At 40.3% G+C, this 23,704-nt stretch overlaps 1 protein-coding gene across 17 annotated transcripts in view; it reads right to left on the bottom strand.

The window, feature by feature from the left end:
- Positions 1-12,236: 12,236 nt before the first annotated feature.
- LOC144213870 (adhesion G protein-coupled receptor L3-like) overlaps positions 12,237-23,704 on the bottom strand; it is a 101,719-nt gene continuing 90,251 nt past the window's right edge. For 2 of the 17 annotated variants that reach the window (XM_077742563.1, XM_077742561.1), the window contains exons 24-34: positions 23,390-23,610; positions 21,578-21,644; positions 19,771-19,862; positions 18,840-18,881; positions 18,495-18,521; positions 17,790-17,958; positions 17,601-17,723; positions 16,529-16,625; positions 15,249-15,374; positions 14,273-14,290; positions 12,237-13,857 (exon numbers count right to left, since the gene is read on the bottom strand). In XM_077742563.1, coding sequence (XP_077598689.1) covers positions 13,067-13,857; positions 14,273-14,290; positions 15,249-15,374; positions 16,529-16,625; positions 17,601-17,723; positions 17,790-17,958; positions 18,495-18,521; positions 18,840-18,881; positions 19,771-19,862; positions 21,578-21,644; positions 23,390-23,610 — 1,773 coding nt within the window. In that variant the 3' untranslated portion in view covers positions 12,237-13,066. Of the gene's footprint in view, positions 13,858-14,238; positions 14,291-15,248; positions 15,375-16,528; positions 16,626-17,600; positions 17,724-17,789; positions 17,959-18,494; positions 18,522-18,839; positions 18,882-19,770; positions 19,863-21,577; positions 21,645-23,389; positions 23,611-23,704 lie in introns of all 17 variants that reach the window. The other 15 variants (XM_077742566.1, XM_077742565.1, XM_077742578.1 and 12 more) reach the window with 10 other exon arrangements.

The following is a 23,704-nucleotide window of genomic DNA, read 5'->3' as shown; positions in this document are numbered from 1 at the left end:
GGACACTCTCCAGGGTCTGGTTTACCGGAAACCGTCAGACCTGGTTTTGGGTAAAATGTTAAAAGTTAGTAGACCAGTTAGAGTGTATGCATACTTATATTAAGACCTACAGTGTCCATTTTAGAGATATTCTACATTTTTTGGACACTTACTGTCAGGTTTTTTCTAGTTTCTTCAAATTTTTGCCCTAATCTTGAAAAAGGGACCCCGATTTTCTCTCAAAAACAACTTAAATCCTTCCAGTTTGCAATTTTATTGAAGCTATTCCTTTAAACAAAAAATAGGTAACGCTTTCAGCAAAAAACTTAACCTTTTTCAGTAAAAACTTAACCCTTTCAGCAAAAACATAACCCTTTCAGCAAAAACTTAACCCTTTCAGCAAAAACTTAACCCTTTGAGCAATAGCAATTCTTTCATATTACTGGAAAACTTCAATAAAACTACAAACTAGAAAGATTGGAGTTGTTTTTAAGAGAAGATCGGGCCTCTTCTTTCAAGTTTGGGGCAAAATTTTAAAAAAACTTGACACTCACAATCCACCTTCTGACATCTAGCCATTTTGTTTTAATATATTTGGATTTAACTGTCATAATTTTCAAAGTATACTTACAGAAACTCTGGCGGCCATGATGCTCTCCACCACAGGAATCGGCACCATCAAATTCTCTCTCAAGTGGGCGGAGAATGTTTGGTTGTCTCGAAGAATGGTCGCCAGTTGGAGTGGTGGTCCTTCAACAGAACAAGTGTCCGATAGTTTTGACTAAAGTAGTTTTAATCTCACAAATGTGCCAAAAAACAGTTCCATTTGTCAAAAAACTACTTACCCTACAGTTTTTGTACCAAAAAAACCCTAAAATTATGGTAGCGTTCCATCTTTAGTTTTTGACTCAACTGTCTTTGAGACAAAAAACTTTTTGGCGACCTTTCCTTCTACCAACCTTTTTTTGTTAACTCATCCCGGGCAATTAATTACATCCATACTTGGATCTTTGATAGATTTAATCTTGTATATTACAAGCCGGTGACCCCCGAAATGCAAATTTTCCCCGCCAGTTGTTTGTCGGACGATGTAGCCACGCCCCCCTCCCTCGTTTCCTATTTGCAAATTAGATAGCTAAAAAAAAACTAGCCTTATGCAAAGTGGCGACTTATCAAGACAAATGGTCTGTCAGTTTGTATGCAAAATGGCGTCGTAAATAATCCCGCCCCCTTGTTTTTTTGAGGGATAAAGGAGAACAACAAATCCTCAAAAGTGTCACCCCAACAACGGCCATACTTGAAAAAGACGTAGGAGGCGGAATTGGGCGGGGCTTACCGTGGTGGAGCAAGGTCCAACGAGCCACGTCATTGGCTAGTTTTTGGGTTTTGGTGAGGACCAATCGGTTTCCCAGGAGGTCCTGAAGCTCTGTCAAAACTCTGGAAATTCTGAGGAAAAAAATGGCGGTTAATATAGTAGTACAATTTAGGCTTGTTTACCTTTAAAATACTGTTGTTATTTAAAGTACCGTATTTTCACGACTATATGGCGCACTTAAAAGTCTTAAATTATCTCCAAAATGGACAGTGCGCCTTATAATACAGTGCACCTTATAATACAGTGCACCTTATAATACAGTGCACCTTATAATACAGTGCACCTTATAATACAGTGCACCTTATAATACAGTGCACCTTATAATACAGTGCACCTTATAATACAATGCACCTTATAATACAGTGCACCTTATAATACAGTGCACCTTATAATACAGTGCGCCTTATATATGGAAAAAAACAGAAAAGGAAAAAACACCCCTGTCTGATATTAAAAAAACACAAACGCCTGAATTGAAACAATACTGTTAAATATGCAGATCAGCCATCTTAGTTTACAACATCTTCCATCATATAGCTCCTCCCCCACTGCAAGATTTTATACCAAAACATCCAAAATATCCAAAATGGCTGGCTCTAGAGGTGACTATAAAGTAGTGAGTGCTTCATACCTGGAAGTCAATAGCAATTACCATATTTTCACCACTATAAGGCGCACTTACAAGTCTTAAATTTTCTCCAAAATAGACAGTGCGCCTCATAATACAGTGCGCCTCATAATACAGTGCGCTCTATAATACAGTGCGCCTTATATATGGAAAAAATGTCATTCACTGAGGGTGCGCCTTATAGTCGTGAAAGTACGGTAGCAAAAATAATCCCATCCCCCAATTAGGGCTGAAATTAGGGGACATTCTTGGACCTACATGGAGTTACCAAAGTTGTCCACTTGTCCCTGCGTCTCCCCCAGGGTAGGCTGACTCCGGCATGGGTTATCCACATTGCACAGCAGTCCTTGAATCCAAGGTAGAACCCCAGCAGACGGCATATCTTTGTTGGGATAATGACCTAAAGGAAACAGAACATCCACCACACCACCGAACCTTGGCTCCGCCCCCCTTTTGTCTGACTTACATTGACCTTTATGGACTGGTTCGTTGGTATAACGAACCCCCACCAGGATGAAGAAGAGGAACAGAGGCCAAACCACTTCGATAACCAGGCGTACCTGCACCAGAATCGGGAATAGGATAGTGTCAGCCATGTTTTTGTGACTAGATAATCTCCTCCTCTCAAATTATGAGAAAAAACGGACCATAAAATCAATGGCGTGCCGGTTATAAAATGTTAAAATGCTTGGCGAGGCATTCGTATAATTGGTCATTAACCTCTACGAGCCCTCCGCAAGTACTGTTGTCCTTGCCAAGTCCCAACGGTTTCATCTAATAGTCATTTTTCACGTCGCCATGGCGTCCCGTACACAAAACCCGCCCCTAAGCCAAGCCCCCCTAAAAAAATGGCGGCTTATTTCTATTCCCATCCCCTGATGCAAAGTTGTAAAAAAGCAATTTAATTCCGCCTCAAGTTATCCTCAAAATGAAAGCTTCCCGTCTTTTGTTCCGTGGTGCTCCGGCGCCCTTTACCCGATTCTCGCTGACGCAATTCGAGCCGGTGGTTTGCTACGGGAAGGCGCCGCGCCACGCCATCGCTCAGCCGTGCTTGACCTCTGGTCTGATTGCGCCGGTAATAAAGTGGTAATAAAATACGATCATGTGACTGAAGTCGTGTACATGGTGGCTCTCTGAGGAGTATTTCTGGATGGGATAATATTTTGGTGGTATATTTGATGCCTAATTATGAAAAATTGCTTTTGGAGTCACATGGAATGTTTTCTATAATATTTAAGATGTCGTTCTATTCGCGGTAATGAGCCAAAACGGGGGTCATTAATGGCTTTTAAATGGATTGTACATCGGAGAATGGCATAAATATCTTAAAAATCATTGGAGGATTGATATAATACTTCAGTTAAAGTATTTTTATAAATTACTAAGTGCAAGATTAGTGCAAGGGTATCAGACTCGGGTTGGTTAGCGGGATACTTAAACGTCAACTTGATTTTAATGTGGGTTGAACCATTTTAGATAGAATATCTCAATTTTTTTATATAAACGGATTAAAAGAACTGGATTAAAAGCCCTGAATATTCTCTCTTTTATAGATCTAAAACAATATTTATTTAAGATTTTTTTAACATATTTTTTAGATTTTACAAAATGATTTTTGATCTAAAAACACAGAAATAATGTATTAAAAATTTATAATTAAAGATTTAAAAGGGGGAAAATCAGGTAATTTAATATACATCTATACTCTTCATTTTAATTTGATCCTAAAACAGAAAGTCAGCACTCATGATTGACTTTCCTGGGCCACAAAAAATGATGTGGCGGACCAGATTTGGCCCCTGGGCCTCCACTTTGACACAGTTAAAGAATTTTTACAATTTACAGCGCCTAAGTGCAAGAATCTTCCATATTGGAAACAACTATTCATTGCTTTCTTCACCTAAAAAATTCAAAATCAAATGAATCATTTTTCTACTAAATAAAAATATTAAATATAAACAAAACCAAGATGACATATTTGATCTGTTTATGGGTCAACAAAAGGCCAAGTTGGTTATATATATATGGCATTGTGTGACATCACAGAAACTCACACTATGACCAAATATTCAAAATATTGTCGGCCATCGTTACGGTCCCATTTCCGGGGCTACGTGGGGTTACCTTTTGTCTTTTTCGCAGAGTAAAGTTCTTCCACAGGAGCACAGCCAACTGCGTCGGGAGACCCATTACGCCTGATCCCGGCAATATCCTGCCAACGCGTCTCTATGGCAACCGGTCCACTTAATAAACCCTGCAGGGGATGAAAGCCAGCGTTTGGTTTTGTTTTTTAATACATACTCGCCCCGCATCTTAGCTTTTGGGGGCGGGTGTCGTTACTCCCTAGACTTTAGGGCTTACGTAGAAACACCCGCATTTCATTTACTATCAGTTATTAAAACTTTTGTGACAAAATAACGAGAAAATAAATCTATTTAAATAGCAACATTCCCAAACGAGTCATGAAAAATTTGTAGTAATGTACTACTTTAAAAACAACAACAAAATATATTTGGGGTAAAAATTAATACATTAAATGAAGAAAACAATTCTGAAAAGAATTCCATTTTCTTATTTACCGTCATATGTTATTTAGCATCGATTAGCCTCATGACAACTTCATAATTCCCAAATGGACAAATTAGTGGCGGGCTTTTATCATAAGCAAAGTTGTTTGTTGACATGTTTTTGTGCACTGACTCGCATTTGCGGTAGAAACATCACCCACTAGTTGCATATTTCTCAAAAATAAAACCCATTCATCCTCACATGGGTTGCGGGGGTGCCGTGTCCCAACATTGGGTAAGTTATACCCCCTGGATTTACATAATAAATGACTACAAACCACCAAAATGACTACAAACCACCAAAAAGACTAAAATCCAACAACTATTGAGCTTTAACCTCATAACTTTTCATATTCCAAATGATCAGGAAATGTCATTTAAGTTAGCAAAGACGTGTCCCCGCGTAAATAATTAACAAGGAACCGGCTAGTCTGCAGTTAAAGTTCAAGCTGAGTCAACACCCACGTGAAAACAGACCCCGAAAGACCCTCTCAAAACAAGGCTAAGACATCAACAACATGTATGAAAGCGTCTCACCTGTCAGAAGAAGACGGGTCTCCACGGGTCCCGGCGTCTCTCTGGCTGGTTGTCCAACGCCTCGTTGTCTCCTTTTACCTGCAGTCATAAAGTATGCAAATGGCTTCAGGTGACGTGGGCGGCCTCCGGGGGGCATCATACTGCTCTTAATGTACCACCAAACCTGTACATAATATAATTGCGTTAGAGAAACTGTGTCAGTTTGTGCGGGCTGCTTTAACGTCAACTTGATTTTACGTGGGACCATTTTAGATATAATATTTAGATTTATTTTTAATATATGGATTAAAAGAACTGGATTAAAATCCCTGAATATTCAGATTTTTATATATTTAAAACAAAGTTTATTTTAGATTTTTTTAAATATATTTTTAAATTTTACAAAATTATTTTTGAACTAAAAACACAGAAAAAAAGGATTAAAAAAATGATAATTATTGATTTAAAAGGGGAAAATCAGGGAATTTAATATACATCTATACTCTTATTTTAATTTGATCCTAAAACAAAAAAATCGGCACTAATAATTGACTTTCCGGGCCAGATTTGGCCCCCGGGCCACCACTTTGAAACATACATTAGGGTATTTGTACCCGATTCAAGGACAGTAGACACGTCTCCATAAAAACAAGGTTACCATCGGGATTACATTTCCGTCTACCCCCCCCCCCCCCAAAAAAAAAACGAAAGAACACGTCAGCCTTCCCCGGACGACCGCCATTGTTTTCTGAACACCTTCACGTCTCATCTACTTCTTCCAAAAGCAACTTTTCTCTACTCAGGGAGAATAAAAACAACTTTTTAGGGATTCAAGTCCACGGTTCAGGCCCAAATTTTTAAGCGCCACACGCCCCAAATATGGCATCATGCTCAAAACCAACAAACAGGGAGTAAATATTTCATATTTTCTATTCCAACGTCTACCATTTTGAACCCGTTGACCCTCTTCCGGCATCCACGGTTTAAAACAATTCCGTAATTAGGCCAAACTAAAAATATCCGGTCACGTCTGGTATCATGCAAATGATAAACAAAGTAGTGAAAGCGCACACGGGTGATTTACAGGGTGCTAAAGCCAAGATCCTCTGGAGGATTGCAAATATTACAAGCTATTCCGTCATAGAGATAATGTGCTAGAAGCTACAAACAGATCCACTAGGAGAAAAGAGTCGAATTTTGTCCCAAAAGAGTCAAAACGCAAGCTCTCGTTTGTCTTTCGGGATGACAGCTACGTTGACAATAACAAGGTAGCGAAGCTTTAGCGGGCGACAAGCCATTTGGTAAAACGTCTCCCCGCCTCTGGTCCAGGCGCCGCTAATCCCTTCTTGAGCTCTAATAACGCTGCCACTCAGGAAACACCCGAGGGGGCCCGAAGAGCCCGGGGTCGGAGGACGTGAGTGACGAAAAATGGAACTAGCTTCTGGAATTTTGACATAGTAACAGTCAAAGAACTGAAACCAAGCTAATGCTAGAACAGGGTTGGGTAGACTTTTGGGGCTGGGGGCCATATTGACTTTAAAAATTTGACAGATGGGCGGGGTTAGTACAAGATACGATACATATAAAAAAGTGCATCTGTTAACAGTACATATGAAATATGAACTGAAAAATAGGACTAAAGTATTAACATACTCATCACTCATCATTAAAGTATAAAGTACAAAGTAAAGTAAGTAAAGGTATGTATTAGGAAATATTGAAATGTATACGATATATATAAAAAAGTGCATCCGTTAACAGTACATATGAAACATAGAGAAAAAAAGGACTAAAGTATTAAAATACTCATCATTAAAGTCAAAAGTATAAAGTATAAAGTAAAGTAAGCAAAGGAAAGTATTAAGAAATATTAAAATGTATACGATACATATAAAAAAGTGCATCCGTTAACAGTACATATGAAACATAAGGAGAATAAAAGGACTAAAGTATTAACATACTCATCATTAAATTAAAAAGTACAAAGTAAAGTAAGTAAAGGAATGTATTGAGAAGTATAAAAATGTAGAACCTTCCTACACTTAATTGATAACGTTTTGTTACTACTACGAATGCTACTACGTCCTTTCAATTTGTGTTCGGATTCAAACGACTCTTGAGTCATTTACAAAATAAAGTGAGCCGGTTGAAAAGTTACATTCCTTCCCGCGAAACAGCCCCCAAAATGGCGAACGAAAACGGATTTATTTATTTGATGGCGTCTCTTTGCGCCTCCCTTGGTATCGCTCGGCGTGATGGAAGGCGCCACTTTGTACCTCCTTGGAGATTAAGCACCGTGAAATGTCAATTTCGAATAAAGCGGGCTGACTCCGACTCCGGCGCCAAAAGACGCCGCGGGAAAAAGAAGGAGGCGGTTTCTTTGTGCTCGCCAACGCCGCCTTGGGAAAAGCGTGAAGGGCACGAGACAATATTTAGACAGGCAAATCGTCCACTAAAAGTAGCGTCCAAAAAAGGGAAGGACGGCTAACATGAGAAACGCCAATGTTAGTTATCTCATTTTGCAGCGTCGCCATTTATTTAGCGACGCGGGAGGTTAATGAAGCCACCTTTCTTTGGCCATCATCACCAAGCGCCCATTTTATGGCGGGAGAATTAATTACTCGCGACGTTTCTGACTTGCCGCCGTCGGCCCGTGAACGAAAATATTTCTCTGGCGCGGTGATATTAGCCGTGAAGGTGCTGGCTCAAAAAAACGAAGCCTAAGGAAAGATGGGAGTCATATTTAAAGTCATAAAGTCATATTTGAAATCGACTAAGGTAGATTGTTTGTAGTACTTGGTCAAAGTATTTAGGGTAGTGTTAGTGTTAGCTATTTTATTTTTCCAATATACGTATGGCCTTTAGCTATTGTAACATGTACAGCTATGTTAGTGCATTTGTAGTACTTTTAGTGCTACAGTTATTACTATTAAAATCAGTAAGGTAGAAATACTGTATTTTCAGGACTATCAGGTGCACTTAAGTCTGATTTTCTCCAAAATACTCCAAAAACTAGTATATACTGTTGTATACTTGAATTATTTCATTGCATATATTGTTGTATACCGTATTTTCATGAGTATTAGTCTCAAATTTTCTCCAAAATACTCCAAAAACTAGTATACTGTTGTATAGTGTATTTTCATGACTATAAGTCTCAAATTTTCTCCAAAATACAAAAAAAAAACTAGTATATACTGATGTATACCGTATTTTCATGACTAAGTCTCAGATTTTCTCCAAAATACTCCAAAAACTAGTATATACTGTTGAATACTTGAATTTTTTTCATTGCATATACTGTTGCATACCGTATTTTCCCGAATAAAAGTCAAATTTTCTCCAAAATACTCCAAAAACTAGTATTTTCTGTTGTATACTGTATTTTCACGACTATAAGTCTCAGATTTTCTCCAAAATACTCCAAAAACTAGTATATACTGTTGTATACTTGAATTTTTTAATTGCATATACTGTTATATGCATATAAGTCTTAAATTTTCTCCAAAATAGACAGGGTGCCTATATATGGAAAAAATGAAGTATCATTCATTGACATTGCGCCCTATAATGCGATGCGCCTTGTAGTTATGAAAATAGTAGTCAAAGTCATCGTTTTTAACGATTTTCGAGGCCATTAATGATAATGGCATGGTTCCTTTCAGTGGTAAAGATGGCAATAAATGATCCTTGCCCCCAAAGAAACCCCCTACTCATCTTGTTTAGGCTCAAATATCACAAAAAGACCAAAAAATAGGAATGAAAAGTGGAGCTTGTCAGTGCAAATAGGCCTTAGCCATTCCCAGGGTTCATTGCTCTGAGTTAGGACACCCCAAGCCGCCAATTTAAGGTCATGCCGGCGTCCGTTGACGCATGAGAGCTTGGGAAATTTGGACGCTAATGGCCGGGTTACTTTCCACAACACCCCTGAGATAGAAAAATGGAATTAAATTAACGAACAAGCATACTAGAAGACACAAAAAACAATAAAATGTCAATAATAGAGAAATTGTATGTAGATTTTGGCGACGCCGGCAGGCCATTTTTCGATATTACGGCTATATTTGTCGTCAACAACCTTTCAACGAAAACAGTTCTTGAGAATTTAATTTTTTTGTGTCAAATTAGGGTGGAAATGTACAAAAAATACATAATTGGGCTGTAGTTTTTGAGGGAATTGGATATTTCTAGGTGTCCATTTTTAGAATTCCGGGATGTCCAATAATATACAAAACAACGTGTTGTTATGTCCATTTTTAGGACGTTCAAAGCTGATATTTCAGCCTGTCATTTTCTGGCTGTGTTTCACGTAATTGTCATCAAATTTAGACGGCGATTTATCACACTGTAAAAAATATGAAGTCTACAGCGAGAACGCCATAACTCAAAACCCGCCCGGACGAGATTGGCCGCGGTGGAGCTCGTATTTCTTCCCGGTGGTTCCAAATTATTTTTATTGGCAACACCCCCCAACCCCCAACTTGCCGTTCCAGCAACAACCAGTTGTCATGGCAACAGGCGTTGGCAGTAGAGGAATAAAAAAAGGGATATTAAAAGGGATAAAAGAAAATAATGAAAACACCGGATATAGATTTCCTTAAGTCGAAAAATTTATCTTAATATTAGCTTATGTAAAATGAATGAATGGATATTTTAAGGGTAGGATTGGTCGCCTAAAATCAAATGTTATCATTAAATTAGAAGCAATATTGTAAAAATCTTCCCATTTAAATTGCCATCAACTTAAAAATCCCATCTTTTAAAGACCCTAACAACATTATATCCCTCTTAAAAACATTTTTTCATAACTTAACTCCACCCCCTCCCGTCTATCGCCACCGCCACGGGCGCCAGTCACCGCATTCCGTGATAAAACAGCTCCCATCTCACCGCCACGTCCCTAAATAATACATGTTCTCTCACTAGAACACAGCAAGGTCGCCGGACGCCACCCCGGACGGAGATAAAAGATGGCCGTCGGCAACAACGTAGCTTCGAACGCCGCCGCCGCCGTTCTACAATCGGCCGCTTCCATCTACAATATGCTGATTCCATCATAATAAAGAAAATTGGCCGGATCCCAACGGGAGAGCAACCTTAATAGAAAATAATTCTGCCCTTGAAACAGGTCGGGGGTGTTGGGGGGGAGGGGGGGGGGGGTTCTGGGTGTCTTTGATGAGATGATGCTATCTTTATTTAGACTCGAGCATCTGGGGCCGCGGTCCTGTCTCCTTATATTTAATTAAAATAACATGGCCTACCGCCACAAAAGGCTGCTTATCACATCAAAGGTCTTCAGCCGGACGTTTGGTTTTTCTTTTTTGACCCCCTTTTGCTCTTAATTCGAAAGATTATCTTTGGCGATTGGTCGACGAGGACTCCGACCCCGGGCGATGGACAGCGAGCCGGATGTGAGGATGCCGGGAAAATGTATGCAAAGATGGGGGCTTTATTGTCTAAGAGAATGAGCTTTTTAGGGTGGTTATTGTATTTTTTTGGGGTAGAGGGGTGGTGACTATGCAGGTAGAAAGGGGCGGGGACATTAGTAGAAAAAGTTAGAGTCGGATTTAGGAAGTTGTATACAACAGTATATACTAGTTTTTGGAGTATTTTGGAGAAAATGGGAGACTTATAGTCGTGAAAATATCGTATAATACAGTATATGCAATGAAAAAATTCAAGTATACAACAGTATATACTAGTTTTTGGAGTATTTCGGAGAATATTTGAGACAGTCGTGAAAATACGGTATACAACACTATATGCCATGAAAAAATTCAAGTATACAACAGTATATACTAGTTTTTGGAGTATTTTGGAGAAAATTTTACCTATAGTTGCGAAAATACAATATACAACAGTATATGCAATGAAAAAAATCAAGTATACAACAGTATATACTAGTTTTTGGAGTATTTTGGAGAAAATTTGACTTATAGTCGTGAAAATATGGGATAATACAGTATATGCCATGATAAAATTCATGTATACAACAGTATATACTAATTTTTGGAGTATTTTGGAGAAAATTTTAGACATATAGTCATGAAAATACGGTATACATCAGTATATTCAATAAAAAAATCCAAGTATACAACAGTATATACTAGTTTTTGGAGTATTTTGGAGCAAATTTGAGACTTATAGTCGTGAAAATACAGTACACAACAGTATACGCCATGAAAAAATTCAAGTATACAACAGCATACACTAGTTTTCATCCGAGTATATTATAAAAAAATGTCAATCGATCGCAAGCTGTTGTACAGGCGCTTCTTACTCGAACGCTCTGACCTCCTGCCTGCGTATACGTGAATTGTTTTCTGCGACCTTGTCGGGGAAAAAAAATGCCCCGCCCCCCTCCCAATCAATGTTCCCCTGTGCCAAATAAATAAATAAAAAAAGATGTATTTAATGTTCTTTTTTTTCTACTTTCCTTCTCCCAGGTTGTCCCAAATCACAAAGGGCAAGATGACATTGATTCACCTTTCATTTGGAATTCTGCTCGACATTCGCAACTATTGATTTTTTTTTCGCATTCCCCATCAGGTGAAGCCCCTCCCCCTCCGCCAGGGACTGTATGACATGTGTCATTTCATTTTTTTTGCTACTGTGTGGCCTCGTAAAAAAGCAGCTGTTCCCGGAGATAACGGCGCTAGTCTAAGAACGATAACGCTTGCTATATCGTAATTTTTTAACCGAAGTGATAAAATTCGTACGTTATTTTGTTATTGGGGTAAAATAGGGGTGGGGGGCAAATAGTGGTCAAATAGTGGTCAAATAGGACAAGAAAAATCTAGCATATGTACATTAGTTTCGGATATAACATTAAGGTTGATTGGACAAGAGCGGACATCTTGCTAATCCCGATTAATAATAATAATCATCATTTTTCCTTGTATTTTTATATTTTAGAAGGGTAAAAAAAATCTTGGTCTATGACCAACTCACCCAAGAAATGCGCTGTGAAGTTTTTTTCATTTGGGCAGCCTCACAAAAGCCTGTAGGTGGCGCTGAAAAGGGAAAATGACACAAATTAGCTTAAAATCAAGAGTTTTTAGATGAAAAAACATGAAATCTTTGTTCAAAACTTCTTAAAAAACATGTTATACTCACCTTTAAATTAAAAAGTGTGCCAGGTGGTACTAGTGAGCGACCAATCACAGGATACAAGAGACAAACGACCATGTGTATTGATATTAGCCTACCTTCCATTTCTCAGAATAACAAAGGAGAAAAGACTTCTCTTTTGTGTCACTCCAAAATCTTTTTTGTCTTTAATGTAAGGTACAACAGCCATTATTGTACAAGAAGTCGCACCATCAACCTCCTGGACAACCACTGGAATAAAACTGAAAGGGAAAGGGCAAAGGGGGAGGGACTTAAGGGGTGTCAAGGGACCAAAAGGTAGACCTGAAAACAAAACAAAGACGTTGCACAAAATTACGTGATGTTTGTGACAAAAGAACAGGTGACAAAAACACACGAGGTCGCTCATCCGGAACCAAAGCTTAGCTAGTTATCTGTACATGTACATAGAATCATTTTTTGCCCTATTTTCGTGTATTTTTTTTGCATTTCGGGCTCCCGATTCCATTACCCAGGGACCAATACCCCAAACTGCATATTCACTGGCTTGTAAAGTGTGTAAATGCTATCATAAGCTAGCTTTTGAGTGCCATTGCAACTGGGCCACAGTACAAACGCCATTTTGGTTCAGTTCTTGGCGTTAGTACGAGTACAACTGTACTCAAAGTTCCACTACGGAGTTCTTTCTTCGTTTGTCAGCAAACAAAAACGTGCCAAAAAGATCCTCTGGGGTTTAGGGGGTGCTTTAGGGGCTTTTACGTCTGTATCGTATCATAAAATAGTCTCACAGTTTTGCCTGGCTACGGAAAGAAGAAGATCCAGTTGTCCTCCATGTTTGTAGTCCTTTTGCAACAGTGGGGACTAGAACAGAAGTCTGGAGTGGGCGGGACAAACCCAAACGGTCTTATAGGTCTATAAGCTGGTGACCAAGTGCGAGACCTCCGGGGGTGGTTCCCCAGGGGACAGGTCGTCCTTGTTTTGGGGTACGATGAAGCCATCACTGCTCCCACGTCCTAGTTGGTAGTACGAGTGTAGCCGGTGGAGGTGGTTACCCGAACCTAGGTTAGGCATACTCTTGTAGTACACATCATCCGAGCTGGCCCCGGGGTCCTCGGGACCACCAGGGCCAGTTCGGTGTCCTGGGAGTGCGGGAACACTGGCGCGTAATGAGTCTCTCCGGTGACTGGACGCCGGCGAGCTTTCGTCCTCTTCAGCCTGCTCGTGGTTTAACAACGGGAAGAAGCTCTCGCTGTTCTCCTGCGGGATCCGCCTCCGCGAAGATGACGAAGAGGCGGCGGCCGAGTAGGGGCGTAGGGCCAGTGGGAGGGGTGGGGGCCGGCAGGGGGCAAAAGAGCGCTCTGGGGATAGCGCCCTCTGTGGTAAGAGCGGGACGCCAGATTCCGGCCGGCAGTCGGTTCGTGACCCCGAAGCGTAGCCGCTTTCCTTGGTAGTGTTGTTGACTAGTTTGTTGACTAGGTTGCGGTGGTGCTCTGCCGAATTGTTCAGGTAGGTGGGGAGGTAGTTGGAGGCCAGCTCCTTGAGGATCTTCTTCTCCAGGCTGCTTTCGCCGTGGTTGTAGCCCCGCTCCAAAATCTGGACGCAATCGCTGACGTAGTCGGCGCTAGCGATGCTGTAGCCGTGGTTACCATTCAGTGGTAGTGTATCCATGACACTTGTATCCCGGGCGTTGTTCAGGATTCCCTCTGGAACGACGTAAGACCAGAAAAGTTGGGTTAAATACACATTTCCGGGACTCAAACTTAGTTTTTTTTACAACTACACAACATGCGGTGAGCAATAAATGATTTAATGGAAACAAATCCTAGTAAACAAAGAAGATGGCTACTTTTAAAGGAACACAAAGTGGAACATTGTCACTACAAATACGAATAATAATAATACAAAGAGACCCAACAAAGGCGACCGCTCAATCCAGTCAATTGACATCCACGTGTCTTTTTTTGCAACGTGTCGGAGCGTCAAATCCGCCGACACGCGTCGCTCGCCATTTTTTGAAAAGGAACCTTTGTTGCGCCACTTTGTGGGCACGGAATGCAAAGAAAGTGAAAGCCAAAGTCAATTACATTTGATAAGCAATGTTTAGTTTGACGCCCATACTTGTCTCTCTGTAGAGCTCTTTGCGGGAGAGCGTGAGGGGGGAAGAAGAGCAGACAATAAGCAAGACAGTCGCTCCAAAACACCAGACCACAAAGATCCACATTCCCACGGCAATGAAGGGAACGCTAGCTTAAAGAAGGTAGCAAGCGATGACATGCTTTTCATTGGTCTGTACGGGGAGTGCATGGCTGCAACGCCACCAAGACTACAAAAACAACAATCCTTACCGTTCCAATTGTAATTCTATTGTAATTTTCAAGGTATTTTTTGGGTTCTTATGATTAAACTCCATCAAATTCGCCGGTCAAATGTACTTAGATATTAAACGGTACTTGGATATTAAACGGTACTTAGATATTAAACAGTACTTAGATATTAAGCAGTAGTTAGATATTAAACAGTACTTAGATATTAAACAGTACTTGGATATTAAACAGTACTTAGATATTAAACAGTAATTGGATATTAAACAGTACTTGGATATTAAACAGTGCTTGGATATTAAACAGTGCTTGGATATTAAATAGTACTTGGATATTAAACAGTACTTGGATATTAAACAGTACTTGGATATTAAAAAGTGCTTGGATATTAAACAGTGCTTGGATATTAAATAGTACTTGGATATTAAACAGCACTTGGATATTAAACAGTGCTTGGATATTAAACAGTGCTTGGATATTAAACAGTACTTGGATATTAAACAGTTTTTGAATATTAAACAGTACTTGGATATTAAACAGGACTTGGATATTAAACAGCACTTGGATATTAAACAGTACTTGGATATTAAACAGTACTTAGATATTAAACCATCGCCGCCCAAGGTAAACCAGTCCAAAGAAGACAAACTTCTTTGTTCAAAGTCCCCAACTTTTTAGAATTTAAAGGGATTTGAGTTCCTAGCGTGGCGCCACAGCCATACCCCCGCCTACGAAGCGGCTCGGGCTCAAAAAATGAAAAAAAGCCAGCACACCTTGCGCGTTGTACATGCCCAGGGGGTTGTTATAGACCGCCGACTCCCCCAGCAAGGTATTATACGGGTTGTTAGTGCCATGAGGACGTAGGAGAGCGTTAGGAATAAGACTGTTAGCCATAACCCCTGCAACAGCCAAAGATGGAGGAGGACAGGAAGAGGGGTGGGCAGCAGGAAGCCATACAGGTGGGCGGGGTCAATTGAGAAGAGAGAGAAAAACACACATCAGTCGGACAGACCGTTGTTAATGCCATTGAAATGCCTGAATTGGAATAATGCTGGCCATTAGGGACATCCGTGCTAACGTTGCGTGCTAATGGAACGTTTGCAGACACGGGGCGCGGTCGTCATCGCTACCAACGGCGCTACGCTAGACGATTTCTTACATCGTTAACGGTAAAGAACGTCATGGAAAGGGATAAAAATATGCCGTGCAATTAGTTTTTAAAATAGTTTGTCCATAGAAGTCGTCCAATACATTTGAATGGAGATGAAATTAGATAAATGCTACGATTGGGGCGGAGAAATTGACGAAAAAGTAGCAAGGAATTGTGGGAAAATGCGGAAAAGTATACTCAAGTTGACTAATTTGTTGCTCCCGCCATTTTGAATCCAATATTGTCAAAATATATCAAGAGGACGCCATCTAAACAAGCCCAATTCCAACTTGTCTGTTTCGATAAAACATCTAAAAAGCCACTAAGTGACTCCATTGCTAAGCAAACATCGATTTTTCTGGCATTTTTTTGAGAGGACGTTTCCAAAATGAATTGAAAAGGTTCCATAATAAATAATTGCAGGCTTTCAACTCAACATATTCATTAGGCTTTTTTGAAAATGTATTTTTTAGATGGGCGGGACGTCGTTTTTCTTAAAAGCAGTCCACCGCTTGACAGTCTCCGATGTAACAATCATTTATCCCATCTCATAAATCGGGAAATGGCGCCGGAAAGTCGGTTATAGGATGCCGCCTTGTAGGAAATTCGGTGAATAATTCAGACGTGGCTTTTATCTTGGCCGAGTGTCGACTGGTTAAATGGCGTCGATGGCTGAGTGGCTAATTATTGAGATGTGGACACCTTGGAGGACTCATCCATCATCGTGACTGTCCATTAGTATCGGATGGCCATGGCGTTTCGACTCCCGTAAACGGTTCGTCTTTTACGGGGGAAAAAAACGTGGATTTTCTATAAAAAAGACTCAATCTGTATCTGGTTTAGCACCCCTCTGGATTAAGCTATTCTTTTCAAAGATGGAGGAAACAAAGAAGAAGAAAGTACCTCTGTTGAGGGATGCCGAGCTGTTGATGTCACCGGTCATGAAAGACGATTCGGACTGTTTTCTGACTGTGTCGTTCCACATTCGGCGGATTCGACTCTGCGGCAACAATCACAAACAATACTGTTAATAGTTGACAGAAAAACAACCGTTTTGGGACAAAGCTGAACTGCTCAGGGTCATTTTTAGGACGCCATTGTTCAAGTTGGGTTGATTTGGAATGAATTCCTATGCTGTTGCTTTGAGGGCAATTCTAGACTACTTCAACCTAGATCAAATCCTGTTTTCCTGCCAATTTTGGGGGACTGGTGTAGCAGTCTTTTGACTTTGGAGACCCTGCAAACACCAGGCGGACCAGGCGTCGTCCTAATGCAGACGTCCTGCGTGTATTATTCAAAGCGGCGTTCTACACGTTAAACCCGGCCGCGTTTCTCCGCTCTCAGGACTATTTATAATTGAACGCCGGCTGCGGGCGCCATGCTTTTGGCAAATGGAGGCGCTGTTCAATTATAGCGCATTGCTCGATACAGCCCATGTGGGCGGAAACATGGTAAGAGTTAGGGGGGGGGATTCCCACCAAGAAGATAGACTGGGTAGAAGACAGCGTTTCTGGAAGAATTGGCATTAATTTGGACCCTATACCAAGACCAGATTGACTTTAAAACTATGCCAGATGGGCGGGGTCAGCACAAGATAGGATACATATAAAAAAGTGCATCCGTTAACAGTACATATGAAACATAAACAGACAAACGGACTAAAGTATAAAGATACTCATCACTCATCATTAAAGTATAAAGTATAGTGTAAAGTAAGTAAAGGAATGTATTAAAAATATTAAAATATCATTTAAAAAAAGATAGAGGGGCTGTAAAACACCGAAAACAAATAGGAGTGGACACAGCTACTGCTACTGGCTTCCATGTGATGGCGCCATCTTGGGAAAAATACATTATGTTTGGGCTAGGACCACCAACTGAGGTCCTTGAAGGGTAGACCAGTCATTTACCCATGACAAACAGATGCAAAATACTTAACAATATGTTGGGAATTCAACCAGAGAAGGTAGAGAACCTGTGAAGCGGCAGAGTATCGTCCAGGAGCCCGGGAAGCGTTCCCCTTAGAGCCGGTAGAGTTCTCTACACTCTTCCCACTACAGCAGTGCGTCCGCAAGCACTTGCCAAACTCCTTGCGCACCTTGGGGTAAAAAAGTAGGCGGGATTAAGGGTTACACAGGACCGGTAAGAGCCAATCGGTGAGTACCTTCTTCTGTAGAACGCAGTGGAATATGAAGATAAACATTCCCTGGAGCGAGTTGAAGATGGTGAAGAGGTAAGCCATGACCACCGTGGTTTCGTTGACGTACATCAATCCGAAGGCCCAGGTTAGGCCTAATAGGCATAGTAAGGCAATGGCGCCAATGACCCATGATCTGGGGGAAAAATAAACCAAAACATCAAAAAAAATACATTCAAAAGGGGTATCCTCGCTACGTAGTTTACTTTTGGGAGCAGGATTCGGACCTAGGACCGGATTTTTAACACCAATGTGCTGGAAAAGGTTGATAGAGTCACATTAGGGTTCAGAAATTAGCCAAAAAATTGGGAATGTAAAGAAATATATCAAAAAATCAAGGAGAGGAAGGTATACAAACGAATGAGATGACAAAGGTTTTTTCATCTTTTGCTGCCGCCCAATAAAAAGCTGCCGGCGGGCCACAGTTTGGACACCTAGTTAGGGTTTTTAAGGATAAAGGACCAGGAATTTTGTTGACAACACATTTGAAGCATAGATAAAATAACTCCATTTAAAAAAGGCAAATCAAATGGAATTCTGCATATTAAAAGGATCTAGTTTTCCTTTAAAAACACGTATTTTGATCTAAATAAATAGTAGTTGTCTGCCAAAAAGGGAAAACAAAAAATGAGCGGGGCAAGGGGTGGAATATTTTTCAGACTTTTCTCTTACTTGATCTTGGGTTCATACTCCTGACGGCTTGACCAAAAAAAACAACAAAAAATAAACAAATAAAACAAAGATGTCATGGCACGATTAAGGGGAAGTTTTGTCCTGCTTTTGCAATTCAATAAAAAAATCAAGGTCAAAAAAGTCTCCACATTTTCTATAGCAATCTTTTTTGTCATTTTTCATTTGTATTTTCATTTTCCACCAAAAAAACAAGACATTTTTCAATGTTTTGGGGAAATCGGAAGGTAAAACATTTGTTTTTGGGAGCTAGGGAGAGTGGGAGGAGCCACAAAGGTGGGCGGGGTTCAAACACAACATTCATGGTCATCTACTAACTAGTCTTACCAGTGTAACTCTACTATAACGCATCCATCGTAATAACGGTGGCTAAAAAAATGAAGATAAAAAAATGGAGATCAAATCACACAAAAGAAACAAAGCAGCATGAAAAAATGTAGCAAAATAAGGACAAAAAAATCAAATCACAAACTGGCAGTCATTGGAAAATTATGTCCTTCTCGCTATTCATGTTAAGGCGCAAGCTAGCAACAACCTTGACTCGGTAATGAACAAAAAACATGACAAAAATATTGCTTAAAAATCTGGCATGGAAGAAACTTGTTAGCTTATTTCAACAAATGGTAAATAGAATTTTAGAATAATATTGGGCCTAATGGTCATTTAATATAGGAAAATATTTTCAGAAGGGTTAAAAAGTACTGCATTTTCTCGCAAATAAGCCGTATTTATCAATAAAACAATGACTGAATGGAGGGAAGGCTTATATGTGCATAAATTAGACAAAATGCTAGCATGCTAAATATCAAAAACAGGCTAAAATGCTAAACCAAATCTATTTTAACATCTATGAATGAAATTCAAGTAAAAATTAAAACCTATCTTGCATAAAATATGCAAAAACTCAACTCACTTGCACAATTGCTCGCTCAGGGTGCCGTCATCTTACCTCGTAGCGGTAGCTAAACATACTTTGACGCCAGTAGCTTTAATACTTGTTTGTAGTTTTTACAATTGCTCAGAAATACTACGTACGACGATTTTTTTAGTCAAAAAAATCCCTTTAAAGTAACAAATACCCTATAAAAATCATGAAAATTCTGAATTATACGTGAAATTCAATAATTTGAAGGTCATTTTAAGGGTATGGCTTATACACAGTTGGGCTTTGTATTACTCATTAAATATTGGTACCATTTTTAAGGGATATTTTTTGCTAAATAGGCTCCAAAATAAAAGAAAATCCAAGCTCTCTTACTTGATGTTGTCCAGGCAACCAGAATCGGGCTTGAGGATGGCCGTGTGGTGGAACATCTTGTAGAGCGCGATGCCAAGAAAGATGACGTTGAGCTACGGGAATTATGAAGAAAAAAATAAATAAAGATATGAATCTATTCATTTGAAATCCAAGCACTTTGCCAAACAGAGCGCAAAATCCCACCAAAACGCAAACGCGCTCGAGGATGACAGATACGGACTTGTCAGAGTCCGACCGGCCTTTCCGCTTGACTTATTTCTGCGTCTTTCAACTTAGACAAAGTGAAGAGTGACCTGGAATCGAACCCTCGACCCCCAAAACTGCGAGGCAGATGCGCTAAACACTCATCCACCGCATTGCCAACTATTTTTGCAATGTGGGAGTAAACATACAAACTCCACAAAGTGAGGAGCGACCTGGAATCGAACTCTCGACTCCAGAACTGCAAGGCAGACGCGCTACACACTTTATCCACCGTATTACAATTTTACAACCTTATTTTATGGTGTCTTATCAACAAATTTCTTAACCATATTTGTAAATAATCACTTTGAAAGTGAGAAGCGACCCGGAATCGAACTCTGGACCCCAGAACTGCGAAGCAGACGCGCTAAACACTTTACCACCGCGTTGCTATTTTACAACCTTAAATTAAAGGGTCCTATCAACAAATTTCATAACCATATTTGTAAATAATCACTTTGAAAGTGAGAAGCGACCCGGAATCGAACTCTGGACCCCAGAACTGCGAGGCAGACGCACTAAACACTTTCGCACCGTGTTGCAATATTACAATCTTATTTAATTACAAAATTCAGAACCATATTTGAAAAATCATCACTTTAAAAGTACTAGAATCACCATGAAATGGGTTTCAAACCTGAACACTTGGATTGAGATAATTTTTGACAATATTGAAGTCTCACTACTACTACTACTACTACTTATTCTGGTATTCTCCATTGGTTTGCACTCTGGTACACAGAAATTGATATTCTTCTTCTTGGTACTATGACAAGAGAAATAAAATGAGTCACCGGACAACCTCAGGGATGTTTTTTTTCCTCTAGCCGGTGCGCCATTTTTCTCCAAAAAACTGGAGCGAGACCGGCATGCCTGATGAACACCAGGATTTTAAAAAAAAGTATCTTTTCGTTTAGAAACTCACTTTCTTGATCAACTACTATGTAAATGTCTCCTAATTATATTTGTTCTTTTATTTTTAAAGCCTTTAAGTGACCGTACTGGTGAATTAAATCCTGGCAGAAGTCCGATTAATACAATTAGCCGGCTAATACTACTAATTGGATTTCTCCATTTGTGTATTTTATTCCCACTTTTGAATGAGTATAATCAAATGAACTAAATCTCCATTCAATTCAATTAAGCTTCTAAAATAAGATCTCATTTTCTTTTCAGGTTATTTCTTCTCCATTTCATACTTTTTAAACAAATCAATTTGGAAATCCACTCTAAACCGGTTCTACTTTAAATACATGAGCCGTACTACCATAAAAAAAGCTGTCCAATCGATAAATAATCATCAAAACTCCGCCCACCCTCCGACAAAAACATCCTTTCTATCAGTATTTCACCTCCAATGAAAAAGTGGGCGGGATCAATCATAATCTCAATGGAAATGACTATAAAAGCACATAGTGAACGTCGCCGCCCCCTGCCTGCCCAAAAATGGCGTCCACGCTCAACGGGATATAAGGTGGGTGCAAGGAAGGGTCACCTTTAATGCGCCGACCCCCCAGGCTAAGTAGGGTTAATGAAGACGGGGTTGGGGGTGGAGCCAACTTACCATAATTATCAAGGTCGCCGGTCCAATGAAACTCCAGATGAAGTAGGTGTCAAGGCGGAGCCAGCAACTGCAATGACAAGTTTATTTTTAATATCAAATCGGGGCATTTCAGGGCGTTTTTACCACTTTTAAAGTACAAAAAGTCTCTGAATACTTTTGAAAACATTGTTACATTGTTGCTAATCAATGGGTGTCAATCAGAAAATCCATACAATGAGAAAAAAATGATTCTAAGGCGCTGGAGGTAGTATCAATGCCATAATAGCAATTGGAATCCATAGTTTAGCTCACAGGTTAATGGAGAGCCATATGGACCCATCAAAAGAGCCGTATGTGGCTCCTGAGCCATAGGTTCCCTGCCCCTGAACTTGTAGGTCACTCCCCTTTAGCAGTTGGCTTTGAGGACTTTAAATTGTTTTGGGAAATTAGATATTTGTTGTATGTTTTGTTGTTCTATCATTTTAGTTCTAAAGAGTCGTTTCACCAAACGATTCGACTCTTAATTCGAATGGGATTTCGTACTGGACTAAAAAAGTTGGACAAGATCTGTCCTAATGAACCAACCAATGAATGAACCCGATATCAACCCAGTTGGCGTCAATTTCCCGTGTTGAGCTAACAAATTAGCGCCATAGATAATAATTCACAGAGGATTCAATTAGTCCTAAATTGAATCCTGACTGTATCACTCTTGGTTGGACCCCGACCCGAGTACTAGTTGAACCCCGCCCGGCAACAAAGAGTCTTACAAGCTCCGACGACTCGATTTGGGCGCCGCAATTATCGCAATAATGAAAGCACGCTGCCTCACGACCTCGTAACACGCCACGAGAAGGAGGATGAAGAATTCCGACAAGCGGCAGAAGAGCCGACGGATGCGCGGTGATAGGAATGTGAGTCATGGATGGCGGTTGAATTATTAACGATCTCATCTCCGCTGCTTGCCGATGTCTCCATTTTTGGACGGTGTGAAATGACTGGTAGGGGTGGTCGACGCCCTTCCCTCGGGGGAAATGTCTAGAACAAGGGTGCCGGAGCCGGGTTGGTTCGTGGGACGCTTTAATGTCAACCTGATTTTAGATATAATATTTCGATTTTTTAAATTTATAAATGGATTAAAAGAACTGGATTAAAAGCCCTGAATATTCTGTTTTTTATAAATCTAAAACAATGTTTATTTTAGATTTTTTTTGTATATATTTTTAGATTTTTTCAGAATTTTTTTGCACCAAAAACAACGAAAAAACTGAATAAAAAAAGTGCAATTATTGATTTAAAAAGGGAAAATCAGGACATTTAATATACATCTATACTCTTCATTTGAATTTGATCCTAAAACAGAAAGATGACTTTCGGGCCGCACAAAATGATGTGGCGGGCCAAATTTGGCCCCCGTGCCACCACTTTGACACCAGTGGTCTAGAACTTAAGGAAAGAGGACTACACAGAGTTGATTTGTTTTGGCACAAAGTCGATTAGAACGCGTTTGTGTCTCGTTTACTACACAAACGGAAACATGAAATCGACCCCAGACTTTGAAACGCCCTAAAGTCTGGACTCGAACCTGACTGACGGCAAGACGGGGTTAAAAGGAACGCTCAATCCGGCGACAAACACCCGGCGGCATCCGAGCGTGGCGCAAACGAGTTGTTTACGCGGCCACGCCGTTTTGTCTCGACGCCGCTTTGAAAGAAAGAGAGCGACTACTTTATCAGAAGTGACAGGGCTCGACGCCTCTACCCGAAACGGAGACCAGCAGAAAAACATACACAAAGAAAATATCTGGGTTAAAATACCGGCGGCAGTACCCACACTCTATCGGTGCCGTAACTGCGGTAGTCCACGGCGGCCGACACGGCCACTACCAAAGCCGGGAGTCCGTATCCCGCCAGGTAGAAGTAGCGTCGGCGTGAGTGTTCGCTCTCAAACACCTCTACCAGCAAGATGTAGAGCTGCACCCCTTCCAGGAACATCCAGGTGAAGGCGGCCAGGAAGAAGAAGTGCAGTAGGGCGGCGAAAATGGCACAAGCGATCTAAAGAGGGGGGAGTGCAACAACTGGCTAGCTTTTTTAATCATATACATGGGACCGGAAGGTGCGAAATATGGTGAATTGATTTTCTGGGTCT

Source organism: Stigmatopora nigra, chromosome 20 (genome assembly GCF_051989575.1).
Source record: "Stigmatopora nigra isolate UIUO_SnigA chromosome 20, RoL_Snig_1.1, whole genome shotgun sequence".
Lineage (NCBI taxonomy): Eukaryota > Metazoa > Chordata > Actinopteri > Syngnathiformes > Syngnathidae > Stigmatopora > Stigmatopora nigra.
Note: the sequence above shows the minus strand (reverse complement) of the source record. Positions and strands in the feature narration are given on the sequence as shown.